Source organism: Aethina tumida, chromosome 3 (genome assembly GCF_024364675.1).
Source record: "Aethina tumida isolate Nest 87 chromosome 3, icAetTumi1.1, whole genome shotgun sequence".
Lineage (NCBI taxonomy): Eukaryota > Metazoa > Arthropoda > Insecta > Coleoptera > Nitidulidae > Aethina > Aethina tumida.
In genome coordinates this window covers 23,112,745-23,135,419 of record NC_065437.1, presented here as the reverse complement: position 1 = coordinate 23,135,419, position 22,675 = coordinate 23,112,745, and the positions used below count along the sequence as shown (strand labels likewise).

General features: G+C 32.7%; 2 protein-coding genes across 2 annotated transcripts in view; one reads left to right on the top strand and one right to left on the bottom strand.

Moving 5' to 3' along the window:
* The window catches only part of LOC109599629 (dorsal-ventral patterning tolloid-like protein 1), a 101,191-nt gene extending 78,932 nt beyond the window's left edge, over positions 1 to 22,259 (bottom strand). The window contains exons 1-2 of the mRNA XM_049964356.1: positions 21,806 to 22,259; positions 7,252 to 7,314 (exon numbers count right to left, since the gene is read on the bottom strand). The gene's annotated coding sequence lies outside the window, so the exon portion shown is untranslated. The remainder of the gene's footprint in view (positions 1 to 7,251; positions 7,315 to 21,805) is intronic.
* On the top strand, positions 8,704 to 22,056 carry LOC109599599 (venom serine carboxypeptidase-like). The gene is made up of 3 exons (XM_020015614.2): positions 8,704 to 8,986; positions 9,130 to 9,371; positions 21,874 to 22,056. The coding sequence occupies exons 1-3, from the start codon at positions 8,704 to 8,706 to the stop codon at positions 22,054 to 22,056; spliced, it is 708 nt and encodes a 235-aa protein (XP_019871173.2).
* Positions 22,260 to 22,675: the final 416 nt, after the last annotated feature.

Genomic DNA, 22,675 nt, shown 5'->3' with positions numbered 1-22,675 from the left:
GTCGGTATCGATGTTCCGCTCCGTTGTAGGCCACACCTTTCTTTCCCGTTCTTACTCTACCATAACATACTGGAGACAAATGTACACACTATTCACTCACTTTTATACACTTATTTGTTTTATTTGATGTTTTCTTATCAAATTTTCAGTTTGCGAAAATGTTGTAGGAATGCGGTTATGACGAAATATGAAATATTAATGGTAAGAGACATGGGGAAATATTCTTTCGTTTATTGATTGATTATTTTCTAAAAATAATATTTCAAAATAAATTTAATTATGCTCCATCCGTTATATACGTTTTATACAACGTCATACGCAAATAATGTACAAATATTAATATTCACAGCAAAACAAACATGTGTTGTATCTTTATTTCATTGATTCTTCATAAAATCAAGTTCAAGTTTTGAAAAAATACTCACTTCTTTGTATTTATATTTTGTGAATCTCTGCCTCTAAAACATCGTAAAACGAATAATTAAATATAAGAATAATCTAAAAATGCATTCTAGACGAACTTTTGTAGTCAGATGTATGCAGATTTTTCAACAAACGTCACTGAATTGTTTTCATTCAAATTCACTGTGTTTATAATATTTCAAGTGAATGTTCAACTTCTTCAACTACAAACGTTTGAATTTTACAGTATTTATTGTCACAAACATAAATAGCAAAAGAAATACTTATACCAAACATTAAACGCAATCTTAAGGATCCGTCTCAGACAAGAAAACGTTGCCAAGCCGGGTTTCGTTAAAAAGTAAAAACAGGTTGAACATGAAAAATTCCACCGGTCCATATTCCGATTCAAAGCTGAATGCCTGGCCGTTACGCGGAAATAATAAAAAAGTGAGCAAAAGAAAAACTTATTTTTCTCCGGCTTTACCTCAAATACGGGCATCTAACTGAGAAATGACTAAATAAAATGCTGAGGCATGGAAGAAAGTGAGTCGTATCGGGCGGATCAACGTTTTGTTGACTGTGTTTGTGCGATTTCCATTTTATAACAATGCGAACGCGATAGAAAATTGCAAACACGCCGTAAGAGGGTATTTTCTTATTATTTCGTTTCTCGTCGACGCCGCCGACGCCGAATGGATATGCATCGGCATCGACCCCTCCCTCCTTTCGTCCGCCTAAACTCCAGGTCTCACCTCATGAATTATAAGGGAGCCCGAACCAAAGATGAAAATATACAATTCCCTTTTAAATTTGGTCCGCTCGGGCGTTTCATTATAATTTTAGAAAAATACATTTTTAATGAACGTTCTAGAATTCAATGTTTGTTCATATGCACATAAGGCCGGTACATTTTTAATATTCAGTAAACTGATATTTGTTATTGTATCGAGTTGTATAAAGAAAAGTTGATATAAGAAATGTAATAGAATGTATTTTATATTATTTGTTTTTTGCCTTTCAAATATAATTAATTTTGTCTGGTACTGACATTACCACATATAATTACATTACATTATTTCTTGTTTATTTAAACGTTAAAATATTAACTTTAAAATTTACGGTAATATTGTTTAAAATATTATTCGGTTATAAAATAAACAAATTATTGGACCATAACGTTTAAACTACGTAGTTTTAAATTATTATTAAAATACGTAAAATGTGAATAAAATATATTTATTATAATAAATCAGAAAGGGCAAATTTTATTTGTTTACCTATTATCAAAATGTTCGTATAAATATTTACGAGGATAGTTCCAAAAATACCCAATCTAAAACATAAAAAAAATCGAAAAAAAAACTTTATTTCTTTACTGAACTCTTTTAACTCAATACACTTTTCTCAGAAATGCGCAATAACTTCTATATCCTGTTTATAGTGAAAAATGTTGAGCTCTTCGAAATTGCCATCAATCAAGGAAACCACTTCCTTTTTGACGACAAATAATTCACCAGAAAGCCAAATATTCAAATTTGGGAATAAAATATAGTCTAATGGAGCTATAGTTGTCGTGAGAAAGTAGTTCAAACTTGCTGAAACCTGACGCCATCACCTTTCCAATAGACGAAACTTTTTTCGTCTTCTTTGGAGTCGATTCTCCTCATTTAGTACATTGTTTTGACGTCTCAAATGTGAAATACTAAATCCATATTTCATACATTGCTACAAAAATTCGACTTTATTGTGGTTAAACATGGTCAAACACTCGATTGAAACATCCTCAGAATTCTGCTTTTGTTCAGTTATGACCAACACCTATGAATGTCCAAAATTTGATCAATATATGAAGATTGCCAGTTCTTTTGAATCACGCATTTTTGAGACGACGATCATCCAGAAATATTTTGAGGATTTTGTAACAATTTCAAGCTTAGTCACCTCATTTGGCTCACTTTTGCAGCCCGCACAGCACTGTTTAAACTATATCATCTAATATTTTACTGTTTTAAATAAAGGAGCAAACCCCCCAAAGTTGAATCCAACTCTTCTTTATTCCGTTTAGTCTGAAACTTTTCAAACGAAAGCTTTGAATCACATAACGATAAGCACTGTTGATAAATGTCAAAAAACGTCTAATTAACCTAAGCATAATTCTGTTTTTAAAACTCTCTAATAGTTTATTGCACAAAATATTAGATAAGTAAACATAATTTCGTAGTTTCTGATATATGGCTAACAAGCTCCACTACTTCCTATAGTTTTTAGAAGTATATTATATGTTATAATTTTGCTTAATTTAAATGTATTTAATGTAATACATAAATATACATCAAAAATTAATTTTAATAATAAAATGTTAGTTTTCAAATTTAATTATAATAGAACATAAAAAAGATTCTAGATTATATTTTAAAAATCAAAGTCATAAAATACAAAAAAGTGTGAAATACATGAAATATCATCAATTTGGTTTTTTCGTGGTAAATTGGAAAAATGAAATCCCATATAGAAAACACAAAAAAAGTGCAACCCAATTAAACATCAACAAACCGACATCGAGCCCGACACGTACGTTATTAATAAGGTATAAAATTTTGAAGCAACATAAAAATTTATGTGCACTACAGACAAAATTACAGTTTTATTATGGAAATAAAATCTCATTTTACAATCTGAACTCTAAACACATAGTGAAGGGGTGGGTTATTAAGCGCCTCACACACAAATAATAACGGCCAAAGTGTCTGACAAATATGTAAGGGGCCGACGCGACCGAGGCGCTGCCTGCCTTATCTCGACGCTAATAAAAATACGCATTCATAAAAACTTAAGTTAATACATGTTTTCGCCGTAATCCACTATCGGGTGTTATGTAAGCGCCGGCCTCGGGGCCCCTGTGTGTCTCTCCTATCAATCTTCCTGGCGAAATCATAAAAAATGCCCCATAAAATGCGACATTATCGGCACCCAGGTTATATGTGGGCCGAGGCTGAATGTAGCCCTTTAATGGTCGGTTCCATTGAAATTCGACATGCAACTTTAGCATATTCATTTCCAACAAAAGCATTCGTATCTTCTTTTTAAACAAATTAATTTTTTACGTAATAATTTTTAACAAGGATATGGAAATTATCGTCCTGTTTGATTCTGGTTTCACTAGGAAGATGAGAAAATTATTAATCCAACGGTACTCAATTTGTTTCTATCAAAAGGAAAAATTGCAAGTTGCAGTTGATGATTCAGTTCGTTTATTTGGTATTCTGCCTAGACAGTCTAGCTGGTCCAAGGGAAGCTAAAGGTGAAAGGTTCCACCAACATATCAAATAAACTCTTCAAAACCAAGTGAACAATGGCGAATTATTGCTGGCTCCTTCCATAAAAGTTCTTATCGGAAATCTTCCAGTTCAGATGAAAAATTTTTTGAGAAAGATCTAGCAGATACAGATCCTCGTTTTTTCTCTCTATCATTACATATCTACCTGAAATAATATGTGATGGAATGGCTACTTTGGACTTGAAAGTTGAAAATTGAAAAATCTTTAACACCACATGGCTGTTAGTCTATTTCAAATGAAAGAAACTTATGAGAGAGACTTAGAAGATTTAGATACTTTTTTTTCCCTCCCTCTCTCACACACTACATTTTAACTTGTTATCCAAACTTGGTCTACTAGACATTTCATACAGATTAATTAAATTCTGATAACATAAGAAATCAAGATATTTCTTGATGACAAAATAAAAAGTTTGTCAGGTCTAGATTTTTAGAGTTGTTTAGTGTTAAAGTACTAATCTAAATTCATGACATCCACAAGTAAACGAAGTTGTGTAATTCATCCACCGGGTTAAGTATAAGGCGATCTAGTTTTGATAAAACATCAAAAACATCAGAATGACGACAATAACTTTGAAGCAGATTAATTCTCCAACTTTTTAATCAAAAAGAACTGAACATTAAAAAAATAAATGAAATGTTAGAAAATAAAACGATATATCTCAAAATCTAGATGTAATGCCTTATATCTAGTGGTCTTTTGATTTTGCATATAAAAGTCAACTAGGAACACTTGAAAAATCTTTGTCACTGAAATGGCTGCTAGTCTGTCTTTTACCCCATCGAAATGAATATCTAACGAAATATTATCTCGATCGAGACGACCATTCACTCTGTATGCTGATGTAAGTAAAATATTAAATCTAAAAATACAAATATACAGTTATCTAAGTGGATAGTCCAAATAAGAGATAAAATTTGGTATTAATCACACCCTTAAAAATTGTATTTGTAATTTGAAAGCTGAGAACTAAGGATGAAAAAATAAATTGGGATTCAATAAGCCAGAATCAATTAAGTCCCTACCAATTTAAACAATCCTTCGGAACAGCCTCCAAAATGAGCTGTTTATTTCCGTAAAATTTGTTTATCGATCTCTAATCACCCAATTTTACGTTAACAAAAGAACGAACCATTTGTGCCGGTCAACAATAACCGTTTAAACTCCATTTACGGCTGGTGTGTTATATGTTAATTAACCTTTTAAATTTACCGTGCATAGGGGTGAAAATATCGGATGGCGTGTTTGTGCATCAACGGGCCCGGCATTATTATAAAATTGCCCCGTATACGGCTTGTCTGCAATTTTCCATCGCACCGACCGGCATTGTTAAAAAATGGAAATCTCGCACACACACACACACACACAGTCAACAAAAACGATGATTCGCTCGATACGGCAGAATTTCAAAGTGCCGTATTATTTTATTTCCATCGTTTCGCCGGCTGGCCTTTATTTAGTAAACTCGATAAATTTCGCCCCCCTGAATACGTCCGCCATTGTGGAGCACGGTGGGGCCCTATTTATCTTTGCCAACTTCTCCCGCGTCGATTCGGTTCGGTGGCGCGGCACGATAGGAAAAAAATCCCGAACAGATAAGATATGGAACTAATGAATCATATCGCTGTTTGGACGAAAGATTTCGCGAAATTTTCTAGACGACCTGCAAATAAAAATCGCTGCTTTTGTCAATAATCCCGACGGCTCCGATACGTTTCGCGTTACGAATGGGCCTGGGAAAAAAAGTTCGAGGTGCGGGATGCCAATGTCGAGAACGCCACGTTTACAATTTTCGTAATGCGTATAAAAAATTTTTTGGCAAACGAGTTCCATTAAGCAGAAGATCAAAAATGAAAAATGTACTTACAGTAAAACATTTTGTTTAGTTTTTAATGCTAATTTTATCGAAACATCAAGATAAATATAGGACGTATTTAAATTTAAGAAGATGGGGAAATACAGTGAAGAGGATCACTTTAGATTTACATCAAAAACACTTGAGATATAAAATAGAAAATAAAAACAGACTAACGTTTGATTCATAAGAATATCCGGATATAAAATTGAATTCGAATAAGTCTAACTAGTAAAGAAAATTTTTATATTTTTGGAGATGCTGTAACTGAACTGAAGTCGAACCATTTTGGTTTCTTCGGTATAAAAGTACTAATGAAAAGAAAAATCTAGCATTTAAATTTACTGCTATATTTTTATAATTTTTTTCTAGTGAAAATTTATTTTAATCTTTTAAAATTTTAAAACTCTTTATTCAACGTTTACAATTTTTTCTTAATTTGTAATTGTTTTTCTCTAATTAAGACTATTAAAAGCTGTCAGATGTCAGATTAATTCTGACTCATCCAATTTCTCCATTATTAAACCACTAAAATGTAAAGTATCATATCAATTAACGTTAATATAAATACGGCATATCATGTTAATTAACGTAATGTTATAATATAACGTTAATTAGTGCAACATATTTATTATATAAATATTGTTTAATAATGGCCTTATTAATAATTCCTACATGAAAATCTAATTTACAATACGAATTTGATCATAAATTAACTAACAACAATACAAATTAAAAATGATGTGAAAATGTTTAAAAAGAAAAATTACAACACGTTATTGATGTTTCATAAGAAAAATCAATGGAAATCCGAGAAGCATTAATCTAAAAAGTTCTTACAAAGTGAAAATTGATCTACGAAAACTTTACACATGTGTGACTTGTGAAAAATTTAGAATAAAAATTTTGTTGGTTATGAAATTCTTAGCAGGGATCTCACAGTAAGATAACCAAAAGAAAGCTGAAACTGACAAGGTAATGTAAGTTTTTGATACACATATTTACTAAGTTTTGCCATCAGTCAACTTCGTCTGCAAACACAATTGGGTATTATTATATCACTATTATTATTATTATTATTATTAATAAATTAATGAATAATAAACACTTAATGTTTAATATTGATTTTTGAGTCATTAAATAAACATAATTTGTTAAAATCCCCTATAATATCAATAATTATAATAATAATTAGTAAGATCTTCTTTAAATATCACAATTCTATAGATAAATTTGTCAATTTTTGTTCATTTCAATAAGAAATTTACAAATTCACCATCAAAGTAAGCATGTTATTGTATTTTCATTGCAATTCACATAAAATTTGAGCCAAATGAAATTTGTGATAATATATTTTTTAAGATCTCAACTTCACTCAGCCTTTCAATGATTTATCAATAAACTTTAAAACTTACACCGACATTTGTTTTTTTAATTCAATTGCCGATTTGCGTCTTCATATTTCAACGGCACCATCTGCAGTTCATAAGCATATTTTTATGGAGGTGATAAATTTAACAGTGAAATTTAAGTTATGACTCCTTTAAAAATCAATGAACAAGTCAAGTCTTTTAAATAAAATATGTGTTTATTATCAATTTAAAAAGCATTTACTTGGTAATAAATAACTTTTAATTCAATTTGTTCACTTACCATATCGTCAGTGTCGGGGGCAAGGGCGGGAGGTAAACGATAGGCCCAAACCTCCGAATTCACCTGAAAATTAAAAATATTTACATTAATATGCGCTTACATTTAACAAAAATTCCGCATCCTTCCGAAACGTGATATAAGTGCGTTGCCGCATTAAATTACTTCAGCTAATAAATAATACATGTCATGTAACATAATGCATCAAAACCAATTACTTCTACGAGAAACACCGCACATTCGCCGGGCGTAATTTCAAAGGACAGAATATGCACTTCGGGTCCAATAAGATTCACCGAGAAATTTGAAATTCTAATGTCAGTTAAAAACGAGTAAAGTCGACAAAGTTGCAGTGCATTGTTGGGAGTTCTTATATTAATTAATATCCCTTTAACTCAACACGAACTTTACACTCAATATAAACTTAATAATGACATTGTAACAAACAAAGGTCCTCCCTACTTTGTATCAAGTAATTGGATTTTATTTTGCAATTCACAGTGCTGACATGAAGTACAAGAATAATTAAATAAAATTTTGTAAGAATAAATTAAAATGTTATAAATTAAATGAGAATTAGCAGTATTTTATTCTCAAACAAAAAATTATATTAACAGAAACGTTAATTTCAGAAGTTCTCCCTAGCGTCAATAATGAAACTGAATCGAACCGCGGAGTGTTTTTTAACAAATGTCATTTAATTAAAGGGTTTTAAGAGACGCGATAATTATAATTTAATAACCGAGGGAACGAAATACGATATTTCAAGTGAGGCATGCGCTCCAGTAATTAACTTTGGCCTGCCTGATAGAAATTCCGATATAAAATGGAACTCATTCAAGCTGCACTTGCTAATTAGTTCGGAGAACAGGTTTTAAAACTATTTTAATTTAATTTTTTGAAAACAGACCAATGTAAGTATTAAATTAATGTATGAATAAGAAAGACAAATACCATTTACCATTTAGGTATAATCATGTTCAAAACAACATGTTTATCTAATTATCTAAATACTAATTTGATGCTACCTCGATTTACTGTTTTTAGTTTCACTATTGATAAGTTCTCAATCCATATAAAAATTGAGTCAACAAAAATCTCTCCAGTTTACTTCAATATTTATAATGAGCCCAATCAGTTTTGTATTATTTTTATTCATAGCAATCCACTGCCGCTTTGGTTTCCTCTTTCCATCATTCAAAGGGAAGTCAATTAAAAAATGACGGTGAGTCGCTTATATTGACTCCACTACTAAAAGAAAACAAAATTGAGGAAGCGACACAGGCCTCTTCCGTAGAACCAACTTTATTCCTGGGGTTTAAAAGCCACGCAGGATATTTTACGATAGACGAAGCCTTCAATTCAAACTTGTTCTTTTGGATGTTTCCATCGGGAAACGACTACGAAAACGATCTTGTAATCCTTTAGTTGGAGGGAGGCCCCGGTGAGTCTGCCATGTTCAGTATATTCACCCAACATGGACCGTTTCAGTTTACAAGAGAAGGTGACATGTTCTTGAGGGAGTATTCCTCGAACAAGAATCATACCGTACTTTACATCGATAATCCTGTTGGTACCGGATTCAGTTTCACGGACGAAGGAGGATACACACAAAACCAGACTAAAGTCGCCGACAGTTTGTACAGTTGCCTGCAACAGTTCTTTAAATTATTCCCCGAGTTACAGGACAACGACTTCTTCGTCACGGGAGAATCTTTTGGAGGCACAAGATTCACAAGTCTAATCCAACTGCTGATTTGAAAATTAACCTACGAGGACTGGCAATTTCTAGCGGATGGTCAGATCCAATCAATCAAGTGGATGCATATTATTTGTATAATTTAGGACTGGTTGATGGTAATGCCAAAGGGGAAATTGTAGGATACCAAAACAGAATGATCGCATATATTAATCAGGGAAATTATGCGGCAGCTGCACAAGAACACAAGAATTTGTTCCTCAACAGTACCGGTACATTCTTGGAGGAAATATCAGGCGTTGATAACGTCTACAATTATTTGCACCCAAAATACGATGAAACTTTTGAGAACCACTACAAAAAGTTGTTGACCGTAAAAGAGATAAAAACAGCCTTACACGTTGGATATAGGAACTTCAACAATGTACGTTCCTCGGCCCCATATCAAAACCTTTTTGAAGACATTATAGTGTTGCTTCTTTGTTGGGTGAATTAATTTGTAATTACCCTGTCCTTTTATATAACGGCCAAGTGGATATTGTTGTGGCATACCCAACGACAGTTAACTTCCTTAAAGTATTGGATAGTTCTAGCCACGAGGACTATTTGAAGGCTGAAAGGAAAATCTGGTACGTGAATTATGAATTAGCCGGTTATAATAAAGTAGCTAGACGGAGGTACTTGTTCTTTATGCCGGTCATATGGTTTCCACTGATCAACCAAAATGGGTATATGATTTAATTTATAAATTTGTAAGAAACCAACCGATTGCTTAATTGTTTAGAACTGTTTGTTTATTTTTGACAATTTGATATTACATATGATGGAGGAGATTTTATTTACTGATAAGTTCTTGATGGATTTAAGTACCTACAATTACAATTCTATTAATTATGATACAAATAAAGTACTTTTAATTTAATATGTTCAATTGTAATTAAATTTTGGTTGGAGACAAATGTATTATTATACTCCTGTATAAACTCTACCACGTTGTTTAAAATGACCTTAATAAAATAATTAGGTACTTTAACAAATTTTGTAAAATTTATTTACAATTCAATTAACCATTAAAATGAGGACGTTCAGCAATTCAAAAGGAAGAGTTTAAAAACGATATACGATTTTCCATTTGAGTTGCACAAACGATCACATAATTAATAAATCTAGCCCGTTTATTCCGTTTGACTTATGTACGTGGTGCCGATTCAGCCCTACCGAGTCAAGTCAAACGGAAACGCGCCACAAACGAGCCGAAAGGCCCCCCCGTCAAACATTTTTTGTTTGTGTTTTTATTTAACGGGAAAGTGTAAAGTGCGGACCTAATTGTGAATCAACATTCGGCAGTCCCCCGCGTCGTTTTAGGGTCAGGAGTCACCGCACCACCCGATAACGTCACAAATGGGAAAATTGTGACCTATCGCGATTACATTCGAGAAGCGGGGTCCCGACATCAAGATGAAATGCGGAAACGTTTTATTAAATGCGACACTCTGTGTCGATATAATTTACGTCAGGTTGTGTACGGGCGCATTAACCGCGCCAACTTTTATATCGGACCCGTCGTCGGGACACCAATTGCCCTTCCGTTGTTATAAACTCGACGTGACACGTTGCACTAAATAAATTCCGGTTTCCTGCAGCAGACCATCGATTATTACAGGTATTTATATATCTGCTTTTCCGCCCTTAATTTACGAGACAGTTTTATTAACGGGTTTTGATGCAAAAGTGTGTTTCAGTAACTTTTGTTTCCGTTTTGAATTTGTTCATGCGTTATTCAGGTACAGCGATAATTCAGATTAAATTCTATATTTAGACATTGAAGGTATTATTCGTACTTTATCGATTATGCTTATTTTTAGCATTAGTTAATAGACGTTAATAGTTTACAGACATAAACAATCATTCGAAAATAGTAATTATATTAGAATTCGATGAATTCCCGTCGGGCTCTGATTTTCCTCCTGTAATTTATAAGACAGATTTATTAATGGGATGTAATGTAAAACTGTATTTCGATAACTTTTATTTTCATTTTAATGAAATGTTCAGACATTACGAAATAATTGTTCAGTCACAACATTTAAGTGCTAATTTAGATTAAATTCTATACTATACTTGGACATTGAAGGTTTTATTCGTATTTTATCTATATTTATTTATTTTTAGCATTAGTTGATAAATTTAAATAGTTTAGAGACATAAAGATTCATTAGAAAATAGCAATTCAATTATTTGCTAAAAAATAAAATTCGGTTTCTTTCAGCACACCATCATCAATAACTTCAACTACTACTACTTATAAGGTCCTGCTTTTCCTCTTCTAATTTATAAGACAGTTTTATTAATGGGTTTTGACAAAGAAGTGTATTTCAGTAACTTTTGTTTTCATTTTAAGTTTGCCGAAGAATTACCAAATCATTGTCACACCATTTAAGTGCCAGTACAGATTTAATAAACATAACAGTATTAGCAGTCAACATTCAACTAGCCATTACTACAATAGATAATCAATACAAGATGTCAGTTCAAGAGGTAGTACCAGAAGAAGCGAGGAAGAACAATGGATTTGATGAAAGGAAGCACCCAATCAGAAAATTTTAAATCAAAATCAATACTAACTAACTTGTTTCTTTAACACGTACCATCATCTCGCTTAATAAAATCATCCCTTTTAATTTTCTTTTTTGACTTTTTCAACGACCAGTTACGAAACTAACAATCCAAACGGTTAATCCGTTTCAAAATAAACATTACAACAACAGCAGTAGCAGCAGCAGCAGCGTTGGCTGCAAATATTTGAATAATTAACGTGGCAATAAGAGTTTAGCCGGTCCCGAACTGTTTTGCAGTAGTCGCAAACGAACTGAAATGGATTTCGGAATGGAATTAGCGCGGACGAGGCACGTTGACGTGAACATAATTAAAGCGTTTCGAGCCGGTTTGCCGGTCATCGGTTCCGGAAAACAAGAAAAGACGGTTGCAAGTCGGCGGCCACGTCGGCGTTGTTGCACGGTGTCGCCCGGCACCGGGAACAATGAAAGATAAATAACCCCGGAATAGTTACACCAGTCCCGGATCTAATTAATTATCCATCGTGTCGTTGTTGTGCTGAATTCGGAGCAGACATCCAGAAGTCGAGCAGGTATTTGCGAGTATCCTCGTAATGAAACCGCACTTTTGGTAACAGTCACTAACACCCAGTAATCAAATAATTAGATTAGATTTTTTCGAAAAATTAGTAGTGGCTTTAGTTGCAGTAACTTACAAGAAAGAGTTTACGGCAAAATAAATTAATCCTTTTCCGTATTATTTAAAAAGCTACAAAAAAATTTGTTTGAGACTGAAAATGTGGAAGAAAATCCGATATAAATGTCAAAAATATATCAGTTTTATCGTCAACTGAAATTAAATCTCACTTAGAAAAAATTGGACTTGCAGAAATTAGTTCAAAGACTGAGAAAATCCATTTTTGATCAAATTTACTGGACCACAAATCAACAGAGATGGATAGTTTTTAATATTGTATAAAACAAAATAAATGTAAATTAATGTTATTTTAACAGTTCACATTAAATAAAAGATTATGCCTTAAATATTTAATATATACAATACAAAATTTTTAAAAAATGTGAAAGATAAAGCAAAGTTATTATGGTAGTGTTAGGCTCATTAGCTCTTAGATACCTGGTGTTTCTAAAATTGGTGGTTAAAATTTGGGAGCAGATAGAATACGTACAATATTAAAGAAAATCTAAATAAAACTTTCTTGTAAAGTTTCTCCTGGACACCAAGCTATATTTTTCTTCTTGGTAATTTAACTGGGAAAATGTATCTTCATTTTCTAGATACCCGAAGGGCTCCTCGAAGATATCCCATTAGACAAAAGAGATGACAGTTAGCAAAGCATGACGGTGCTTCTCTCCATTTTCCAAATGAATGTTTTAGCAGTAGATGTGACGCTCCTATAAATTGACCTTCAAGGCCACTAAACCTTAGTCCATTAGATTTTATAGTGTAGGACTAAATGAATAGGAGGGTCTATGCTTTGCCAGACAGTAATAAAGAACAATTACTTCAAAGAATTGAAAATGCATTTGATGAAATTAGAGAAGTACAAGGACTGATCCGAATAGGATTTTTACTTTAAATAAAACTATGTAATAATGCAATTTTTTTAAAATGTGAATTAAAATTATGTTTATTAAATGAATAAAAAGATATAATAATGTTTTTCGTCATTCTTTAATTATCAAAACTAATCAAAAGCACTGTACCATACCTACTTGATTTCGTATTATATGAAAAGTGTACGAATAATGTGTAAAATAATATAGAAAATATTGCCATCGTTAAAAATACATTTTCGTGTCTACTGCATCGAGTCGAGTCGCAAGCAATTTGCAATCTTGACGTCTTAAGCTGCTTTATGCATTTTCGTGTCCATTGTACACGCCCGTCTAGAAATGAGTTTCTTTATGATTTGTCGCGATGCACGTCTTTGATCCTGTCATGTTTCCAATCACCAGTGCAGTCCACACCCCCTCACGCCCCGCCGCTGTTTGCAAAGTCCTTCGCCGCTTAAAATTGCGGCCGTGTTTTTCATTTCCACCGCTGAAACGTTGCAATCGTCGCTGAACGATGCGGATTTCGGAGGGGCGGTTTTCCGGCGGCAGAGGCGGCGACGACGACGGGCCGGCCGGAGCAGTGGCGGCGTAAATAGTTAATAAAGCGATGGGGCCGATGGGGTAGCGGAACAGCTGTTCCAGCGTGGTGGTGGCGGCCGAGAGACGGCAGAGGGCGGATCAATAGACCCGCCACCGTCACCGCGCCCTGCCTTCACGCAACGTCCGAAATACACAGCCGTTCGAACGCGATACACGCAATGAGGGACTTTCCACATCCAACTGTCCGTTAAGATGAGCAATTTTCTTTAAGAAATAAATAAAAATATTCCATCTATATTCAGAAACGTTGTAATTTTTTAAATGATATACCCAAATACAGATACCAAAATTGATTAATCCGCAGTCCTAATTATAAAAAGACGACTTCATCAAACATAAAAAATTTGTAAAGGAAATTTTAATTAAAATTTTTTATCGCCCCCATAATGAAAAGACAAAGTTACAACGATTGATGAATGGGATTCAATTCAGGAAGCTGGCAATCTCCTCGGTCCGATACAAGAGCAATCTAATAACTCATCTTCCCTCCTCCATCTGCTCAATTTACTTTTTACCAGCTTTAATTAGCTGTATAGCCAGTCTTAGTGCAAATTAGATCACCTAATTATGTTCCACAACGCTGCTTCCCGGCCCGACTGACGCTTCTGCTGACTTCCACACTAAATGCCGCATGAAAGACAATATGGATTTATGACCGACCATTTTTCTTTTCTTTTTTTTTTTGCTTTTTTGATTAATTGTTGCCGTGTCAGTTTAGGTTTGCGGAACTCTTTGATGCGGATTTTCCAAGTCGCAAGTGAAATTGCGGCATTATTCATCCATCCAACTGTATTCAAATAAATGTTCCGACGTCGTATGGAATTTTATTATTTTATTGTTTATTTTCAAAAATCTTGACAATGGACGTTGCAAATGTGAATAATTATAATAAATAATTTTTAAAATAAAATTATAAAACTTAATTATAGACCACTACCCAAAAAATTTTTAAAAATATTGATATTTCAAAATATTGAATTATTTAAGAATAGAAAGCCCTTGAATGAATTATCACAAAATATCTGCTATAACCTCTTTAATCTATCTTGTCACAGAACGAAAGTCCCTAAAACTGATTTGTTGTGTTTTTTATATAAACATTTATACTTAAAATTTAATAGCAAACTAAAACGTATTTTGTATATTTTACTCTCACTTATTTGCACCAATTTGATTTCATACCAGAAGATAAATTAAGCAAAATTCGTATTATTAAACGGTTGAAGCTTTTTAATTTTTTGGGTTAGTTTTCTTAAAAGTTTTGCTACTGTTGTTAGATCATAACTACAAAATATTATTGACTTACGACATAAAGCTAAAGTTACGTATATTCTTATTCTTATATAAAATTAATTAATCACATTTTTTTAATTATTTTTAGTTTTAAAACTTCTTAAAATATAAATTTAACTTTCAAAATTGACTTTCATTTATACAATTATAATATTTTTTCTATTTAATGTCACTTTATTGAGGCAATAAAAATTAATTTTTCCTCTTCCCCTTTCTCCCTTTCAAGGAACGGAATCTGCATATGTGCCTTGAAGAATAAGAATAAAAAAAAATAACGCTTGAAAAAACTGTATTTGTTTAGGTGGAAAGAGAAGTAGAATAGATGTAGAAGAAGCAAAGTAGATGTTTATAGAATATTAAGTTTTAGATATCAGTCGTAAGAAGACGTTTATGCGACTTAGATCTTGCTTCTGAACATAAATACTGTCAAAGTTCAATGTTATGTCTTTATTAATTTTAATATGTGTTATTAGAATATATTAAAAATGAAAATATATTTAATTTTAAGTTTAGGTAGATCAAGATTTCGAATAGTAGTTTATTTTTTTGTGTAAACTAAATATAAAAATCATTAATTAATTATGTTTATAGCAAATAAATATATTTTGATGTAAACGATATTTTAATAGAATATATATATCAAAATCAAGGATTAGAAAAGAATTTTAATTTAAAAGAATTTATTCTAATTATTATTTTAAAAATGATAGAAATATACTTATTTTAAAAATTAACGTTTAATAATAATAAAATTTGCCTGACACTTTGAATAGTAGTTTATTTTTTCTGTAAAGTAATTAATTGTAAAATTTAAAAATTATATTTTTTCTTTATGGCAATTAAATATATTTTCAACTTTAAATAAACGAAATTTTAATAAAATAATAAATAATAAATTAAAATAAAATATTAATAAAACTAAAAGTGAAAACATTCTTAATTAAAACAGAATTAGTCTGAGGCTCTGAATAGTTGTATAAAGTAATTATAAAATTCATCAATTATTTTTTTTACCAAATAAATATAATTTGTTTTTTAAAGAAACAAGATTTTAATGAATTAAACCAGCTATTATTTTAAAAATATTAAAAAGTGAAAACATTATTAATTAAAATTGAACTCGCCTGAAACTCTCAATAATAATCCTCTTTTTGTGTGAATTAATTATAAAATTTATCAATTAATTTTATTTATAGCAAATAAATATATTTTTGTGTGTTTAAACTAACGAAATTTTAATGAAATAAATTAAAATCCAGAGAATAGATAAGAATAATAGTTTTAGTCATTTATTATTTTAGTTATCATTTTGAAATATTTAATTATATTAATTTTTGAATTTTACGTTAAAAGTATTTATCTAAATAAAATAAAAAAGTGAAAACATTATTAATTAAAACAAAAGTCGCCTGAATCAAAAATTGAGAAGGCTAAACCGATTATACAGTAATGAAAGAGCATGAAACTGCGGTTTCGAATGCTGCACATTTTATAGTGCCGATCTGTCCGTGCCGAGTGTGAAGTATCGAATTCTTTTCTTTCCAATGACAAAGATCAATTGATCGTGTGGTATGAATTCCGGAAGGTTTTCCACTATTTAAACACGACTTTAACTCTCTCAGCGGGAAGTGTTGTGATGCTATTCAACACGAATCGATAACCTATAAAATTTATATTACACATTTCGCAGCTTCAATTAGATGTAACTGTTGTTTTATTGACGATCTTCAAGGATGCTTGGTTTTTCCTCGTAATTTTGTTATCACGATCGTTCGAAAGAATCGCAGGAACACTTCAAAAGTGGGGCATGGCATTTCTGTTCAGCACACAAAATATGCACACACTTATTGTGCATAATGGAGATCATTTTTTGTATTTAAATTTGTCCAGACATATTTGATATTTTCATATTTTCATTTTGTGGGTGATATCTCAGTTTAATAATTATTTATATTTTATTCGTGTATTCAAGAGTTTATCTACTTAAAACCGCTATAATTCAGTGAAAAGATTGTCGTGCACTAGTTCAGTGTTGACGTACGGACGAACGATAATTAATTTAAAGCAAACGTTGTTTAATTATAATCAAATAAAACAGTAATTACGTAGTCCCAGGAACTAAAACCGGGAGGCGGACCTTAGTAAACTTGGGTAGGAACCAGCCAACCAACAGTTCTCCATTCACTCCGGCTACCAGATTGGAATTGACTTAAGGAGAATTGATGTTTACGGCAGCATAATTGTATTGGCCGCCGGATGAAAATTAATTACATACGAAATGCAAGTTTGGTCGGACCTAGTGTACACTCGAATTGGTCCGTTGATTGTTTGCATAAGCTGTCCCTCTAAACCGTCCACTGCATAAATTTTATCATACGTCCGACATTCCTAGGTCTAATGACTTGTTCATGACGTCAAATTGGAACGGAACAATTCGTTGCTACATTAGACGTTTGTCGCTCAAAAATCTTCCAACCGGTTAGTCGGTTCATTCACGACATGAAAAATGAGATGGAGGCGGTTACAAACCTTCCATTAAGCCACCTGGACGGACGAGAAAGCGTCGACCAAAACACCTCACTCGCACTCCATTACGACCGACTCCATAACGGTAACGAGCAGAGCGACGGACACGACTTCACGAACTACAAGAGACGGATTGATTGCGTCCAAGATGAAAAAATGTACGTGACTGGAGCGCGAACCGGACGCAATCTCCGTTTTATAAAGGGTGCCGTGAGGATGTGTCAGTAGCCTTGGAGAACGAATAATCCTTTTAAAAGTTAATGGCGGCAGGAATTTAGCCTCGTTTCCTAAGCGCGATGGGGTCGCTCCGAATTGCCGCGACACGGGGACCCGTAAATAAGACAATTGATCCGTTCGCTCTCTTTGATCGTCGTGCAGACGCATTTTTCAATTTGCCTCAGACGTGATTATTTTTTACTTACTTTCTTTACTGTTTCTTCAGTTTTTTTTAAATTATCACCGAACAATGACGTTGATAACAATTTCATTTGATATAAGTAGCCTAATAATGAGACTGATCAAGGTCACACGTGCGCAAATTCAGTGCGCATCAGAGGGGCGTGTCCACAGCGTCTCAACCTCAACTTCTGAGACCTCTGTCCAAATATACAATAATTATAATTAGATGAGCCGTAAGAGTTGCGATAAAAATAATCGAATAAACGAACAAAGAAGTTCGCAACATAACAAGCAACCACTTAACCTCCACCGTTGTATTTTTCTTTCTTGGAAAAAACAGTTTTTCCGTCATCGAAAACATAATGCTGGACATCCGATAATTATATTTGCCGTCATAAAACGTTCCTTTTTGTGCTGTGTTTGCGGACTCGCTCCTGCCACGCCAACCGAGACTAATCTAATCAATTTTAATTTGATTTGTTCGGACGTCGGACACACGAACTTCTTGTGTTTTGCACAAATATGGACTGGTTCCGATGCCGAGTTTATCTCTCGTCGACATCCAATCGATCGATAGATTTTGTACATGTGCTTTCCAGATTTCACTTCCCTCGTTACTCCAATCCAAATTCAATAAACTGTCATGTCACCTGTCTTTTATTTTCGATATGCATTTTTGAAATAGAAATACCGCCCTGATTGATTCAATCATTCGACTCATCGGCTTATATTTTTTGATGCACGTCAAAGGGCATTTTTTAGGTATGTTTGGGCTAAAAATTGTTGAAAAGTTTTTCTTGGTATACATGATGTCTACTTTAAAATATCTTTATTATTAAGCCATTCATAACAAAACTTCTTGAAAGTGATTTATTGTGTATTTGATAGGTTATAATCAGATACATCAAACTGCAAATAGACTATCAATTTCTTCCTTTATAATAGAAAAACTGAAAAAACGTGAATACATTTTTCTGGTTTATGGCAAAGGCTTCATTAAAAGTTTATACATCAAATTTTCTAGCATAACTAAGAAATATAATATATTATGTAAATATATTTAATTTGTTTTCATTTGTTTGCACCCTCATGAGGCTGAAAAAATTCATATTATTCATATTCGAATTGAAAACAATGACTTTTTTGGTATTCTACATCACGAGACATCAACTCTTACATTTTTATGGTTGTTATAAAACAATAATATTTTAAAGAGTTAACAGCAGTGACGAAAACTTTTGAGAAAACTAATTAAAAAAGCTCTAAGTTTTTATTAATATTGTGAAATTTATTGAATTGGAAAAATACATTTAGTCCCATTCGAAGAAAGAAAAAACGATTTTTTGTTAATTTCAAGTGGGTGCAACCAAATGGGAAACAAATAAATTAACACAACAGTTTTGCCATTAAAATTCATCTACAAACATTTTATGCAACATTTATAATAAACCAGTTACAAATATGTTAATAAAAAAATATTTATTTTTTTCAGTTTTTTCCATTATAGAGGACAATTATGATTTATCCAAAGTTTGATTAAATATTACAAAATCATTACAAATCACGTTCAGTACGTTGTTTCATAGCTTACGCTTTGAATACGTAAAAAGTTAAATCTGAAAAAATAATTTAATTAATAAATACTGTGATAATTATTGATTTAAACATTTTAGACTTGACTTGACTACTAACTCTTACACATACAACTATTTTTAAGAGATGAATTTAAGCTGCATCTCAACATCCTATTCATTTCATTCATACACAACCAGCAATGATTTAATGGAAACATTTTTTTTTTTTTTTTTGATAGAGCATGTCACAAATCAAACAAGTTTTACTGGCATAGATTTAAATTCTGAATAAGTATAAGTTTTAAACTAAAAAAATATAATAAATAGAATGTTAAAAAGGTGAAATACGATGTAGAAACGCGGGTAGACTTTAATATGTCCGGCATTTTCCAATTTCCGCACTTGCCCTTTTGTGACAGTCAAATTAATCCACCAGTATAAAACTTGACCGCCGACAGAAATGTCCAGATTAAAGTTTTTGAAATAAAACTAGATAAAGTATTAATTGGATATAAATCCAATTCGCTATCCGGACAGACGTAAATGATTAGCTACGCTATTATGTCACAATGTCATTTCCAGATGTAATTTTAGAATCCTAACAAAGGGATCGTGTATATAGAGGTGAACCGTGACATTTTAATTGTCATCAAAATTACATTAATTTCATTGATTATTATACTTAAGTGTAAATTTATTTTATGTGAATACGAAATAAAATTTTTTGAGTAGAATATTTTTTATATGAGATATCTTCAATGAAAAGTAAAATACATAAAAAAAAATAGTGGAAAAAATATTAAAAATTACTTAATTAATATTTATATTTTATATTATATAAGCTACAATTCTGAAATTTAAGGAAGCTGAAAAAAGAGAAGCAACAATGTTTCAGAAATTTTAAGTTACTCAGATTACTTGTGTGTTTTAAAATTTTTGAAAATGGGTTTAATAAACAGATTTAATAACAAATATTTACAAAATTCAGTAATTAAGAAAAGTTATATTAATATGAGAAACAATTTTAAAAATTTATATTTGACGGGTTATATTTTTTTCAGGAACAACTATAAAAAATATTTATGATAAATTGTAAATAATAATAAATAACATTATTAGTGTACATTAGTGAGAATAATCCAACTTAAATACTGAATGCAAAGTTTCACAATTTTTAAAGAAATTATGTTTGAAAGCAATTTACTCTTAAAATATTAATATATCCAAGATTACGCCCACTTTGGAATAACTAGTATTCAGTATAAAAAGTAACACCCATAAGAATGATGAATAAATTACATTTTCATTATTCGGAAAATTGTGTCTTCTAATTATTTTTTTAATCAAAAATTAAATTATCATTTATTTTTTATTATTTATTAAATTTATCCAAATATATATTTTAAACATTCATGATAATTACTCTACAAGTAATACTTTTTTAAAGATTATAATATATTAATATTTTTAATATATTATAATCTTAATTTTTAAAAAGTACAAAACAATATTTTGTGAAATAGTTATATTTTTTAAAATTATGATACCTTATATTTATGAAATAAGCTGTTGATTAAAGGTTAATATTCTTTTTAATAAAATATTTTATATTAAAATATTATATTATAGTTACATCATTATAAGGTAATTTTTGTCTGAAGTAAAAAAGGGCGGGTCTCTTAACGATAACATTGTATCAAAAATAAATCGAGGTTAATATTTTAAAATGATATCGCATCTTGTTTTTGGTAGCCGTTTTCAGTATAAACAAACAACATGTACTGTTTGTTACACCCAGTGTTACGCCCACCCCGTTTTTCCATCCATCATAAATCTAAAGGTTAAAGGGCGGTTTTCCAATACTTTTTAAATAATATAATAAGCTAATATCATGTTTTCTTGAATGTTTTCAATTAGCGATAGTTGATGGTAATGTATGTTTTGTGTACATAAAAAAGTGAAAACAATAAATTAAATAATAATGAAATTCACACAAGTTTTTGAGATTTGGTAATAACGTTTATGAGGTTTTTGCGAAAACTCGAATTACTGTCTTTGAGAAGTCATTAGCTATAAGAAACCACGCCCCTTGTTCCTGGGAACGAATCTGGAGCATGTATAAATTTTTGGGGTATGTAAACAGAGTGATCAATAGGTTCTTCTGCATGGTTAGAATAGTTTAGATACTGTTTGTTTTGAGGGAATTGTTAATGTTGACATGGAATAGGTTATTAGTCGGGGGGCGTGTGTAGATCTTGTGCGGGACAGTCGCACGTAGGCGACGTTGGTTATGTGTCTTGGACGGGTGGAGGATTAGGTTGAGCGAGACCACGTACCCTTGGGAAGTGCAGAAAGAGGCGAAGGCCGCGAATTGTGCGGCAGCCATCTTATCCAACCGACGTAGGGACGAAACGTAGACGTAGCCACGGCGAACACAGTCAACAAACACAGCGCAGAAGACGAGATCAGCGGCAGCGGCAGCAGCAGCAGCGGCAGCAGCACAGTGGGACACGGTCACCCGCCAGACGATCGCGTCGGCGAAAACCACGGGAACGACGTTACGACAACGGGCGTTATTCAAAAATAAAAAATCGTCAGCATCAGCAGCAGCGGCAGCAGAACGTGCGGCATCGGTACGAGAGTATGTGTTGCGGCATCAGTATCAATCGGTTGGGGTGACGCCACGCAAGGTGCACTCATCACACGCGACGGGGGGCCACGTAAACGGTGTGGGTCAGGAGAGCCGACGGGTTCGGGCGCGCCCCGCCCAGTCTCCTCGTGACATCGCTAGACGGCCGCCCGCTCTCGCCCGACATGCAGCCGTCCCAACGCGCACCGACGGAATGGGAGCGGTCGCCTCCGACGTCGGGAGCGGCGCCGGCGCCCCCGCCGGAAAGGGGGGCGCGCGCACCCGCCGACGTACGTCCCTGCCGACGACGCCGCCGCTGGATCACCACGGAGGCGACGGCCGCGCTGGACGGCTCCGACGTCGCCGTCGTCGTCCTAGAAACATCTCTTGAGATCCCATTTTAAATTTATCGGATTCCTCAGCTGTTCCAGTATTAAATATTTATCAAAGTAACATTTACAGATTTATCAAGACAACATGGTATAAATATATACTACAAATTATTTCGATATTAATTAATCTTAAATGTTCATAATTAAACACGATCAATTAATAATTAAACACGATCAACTTCCAA

Coding starts and splice junctions, on each gene's coding strand:
- LOC109599599 (XM_020015614.2), top strand. CDS start 8,704: ATGTTCAGTATATTCACCCAACATGGACCGTTTCAGTTTACAAGAGAA. Junction 8,987..9,129: donor TGGAGGCACAAGATTCACAA/GTCTAATCCAAC, acceptor GGGAAATTGTAG/GATACCAAAACAGAATGATC. Junction 9,372..21,873: donor GATATAGGAACTTCAACAAT/GTACGTTCCTCG, acceptor CAACCGACGTAG/GGACGAAACGTAGACGTAGC.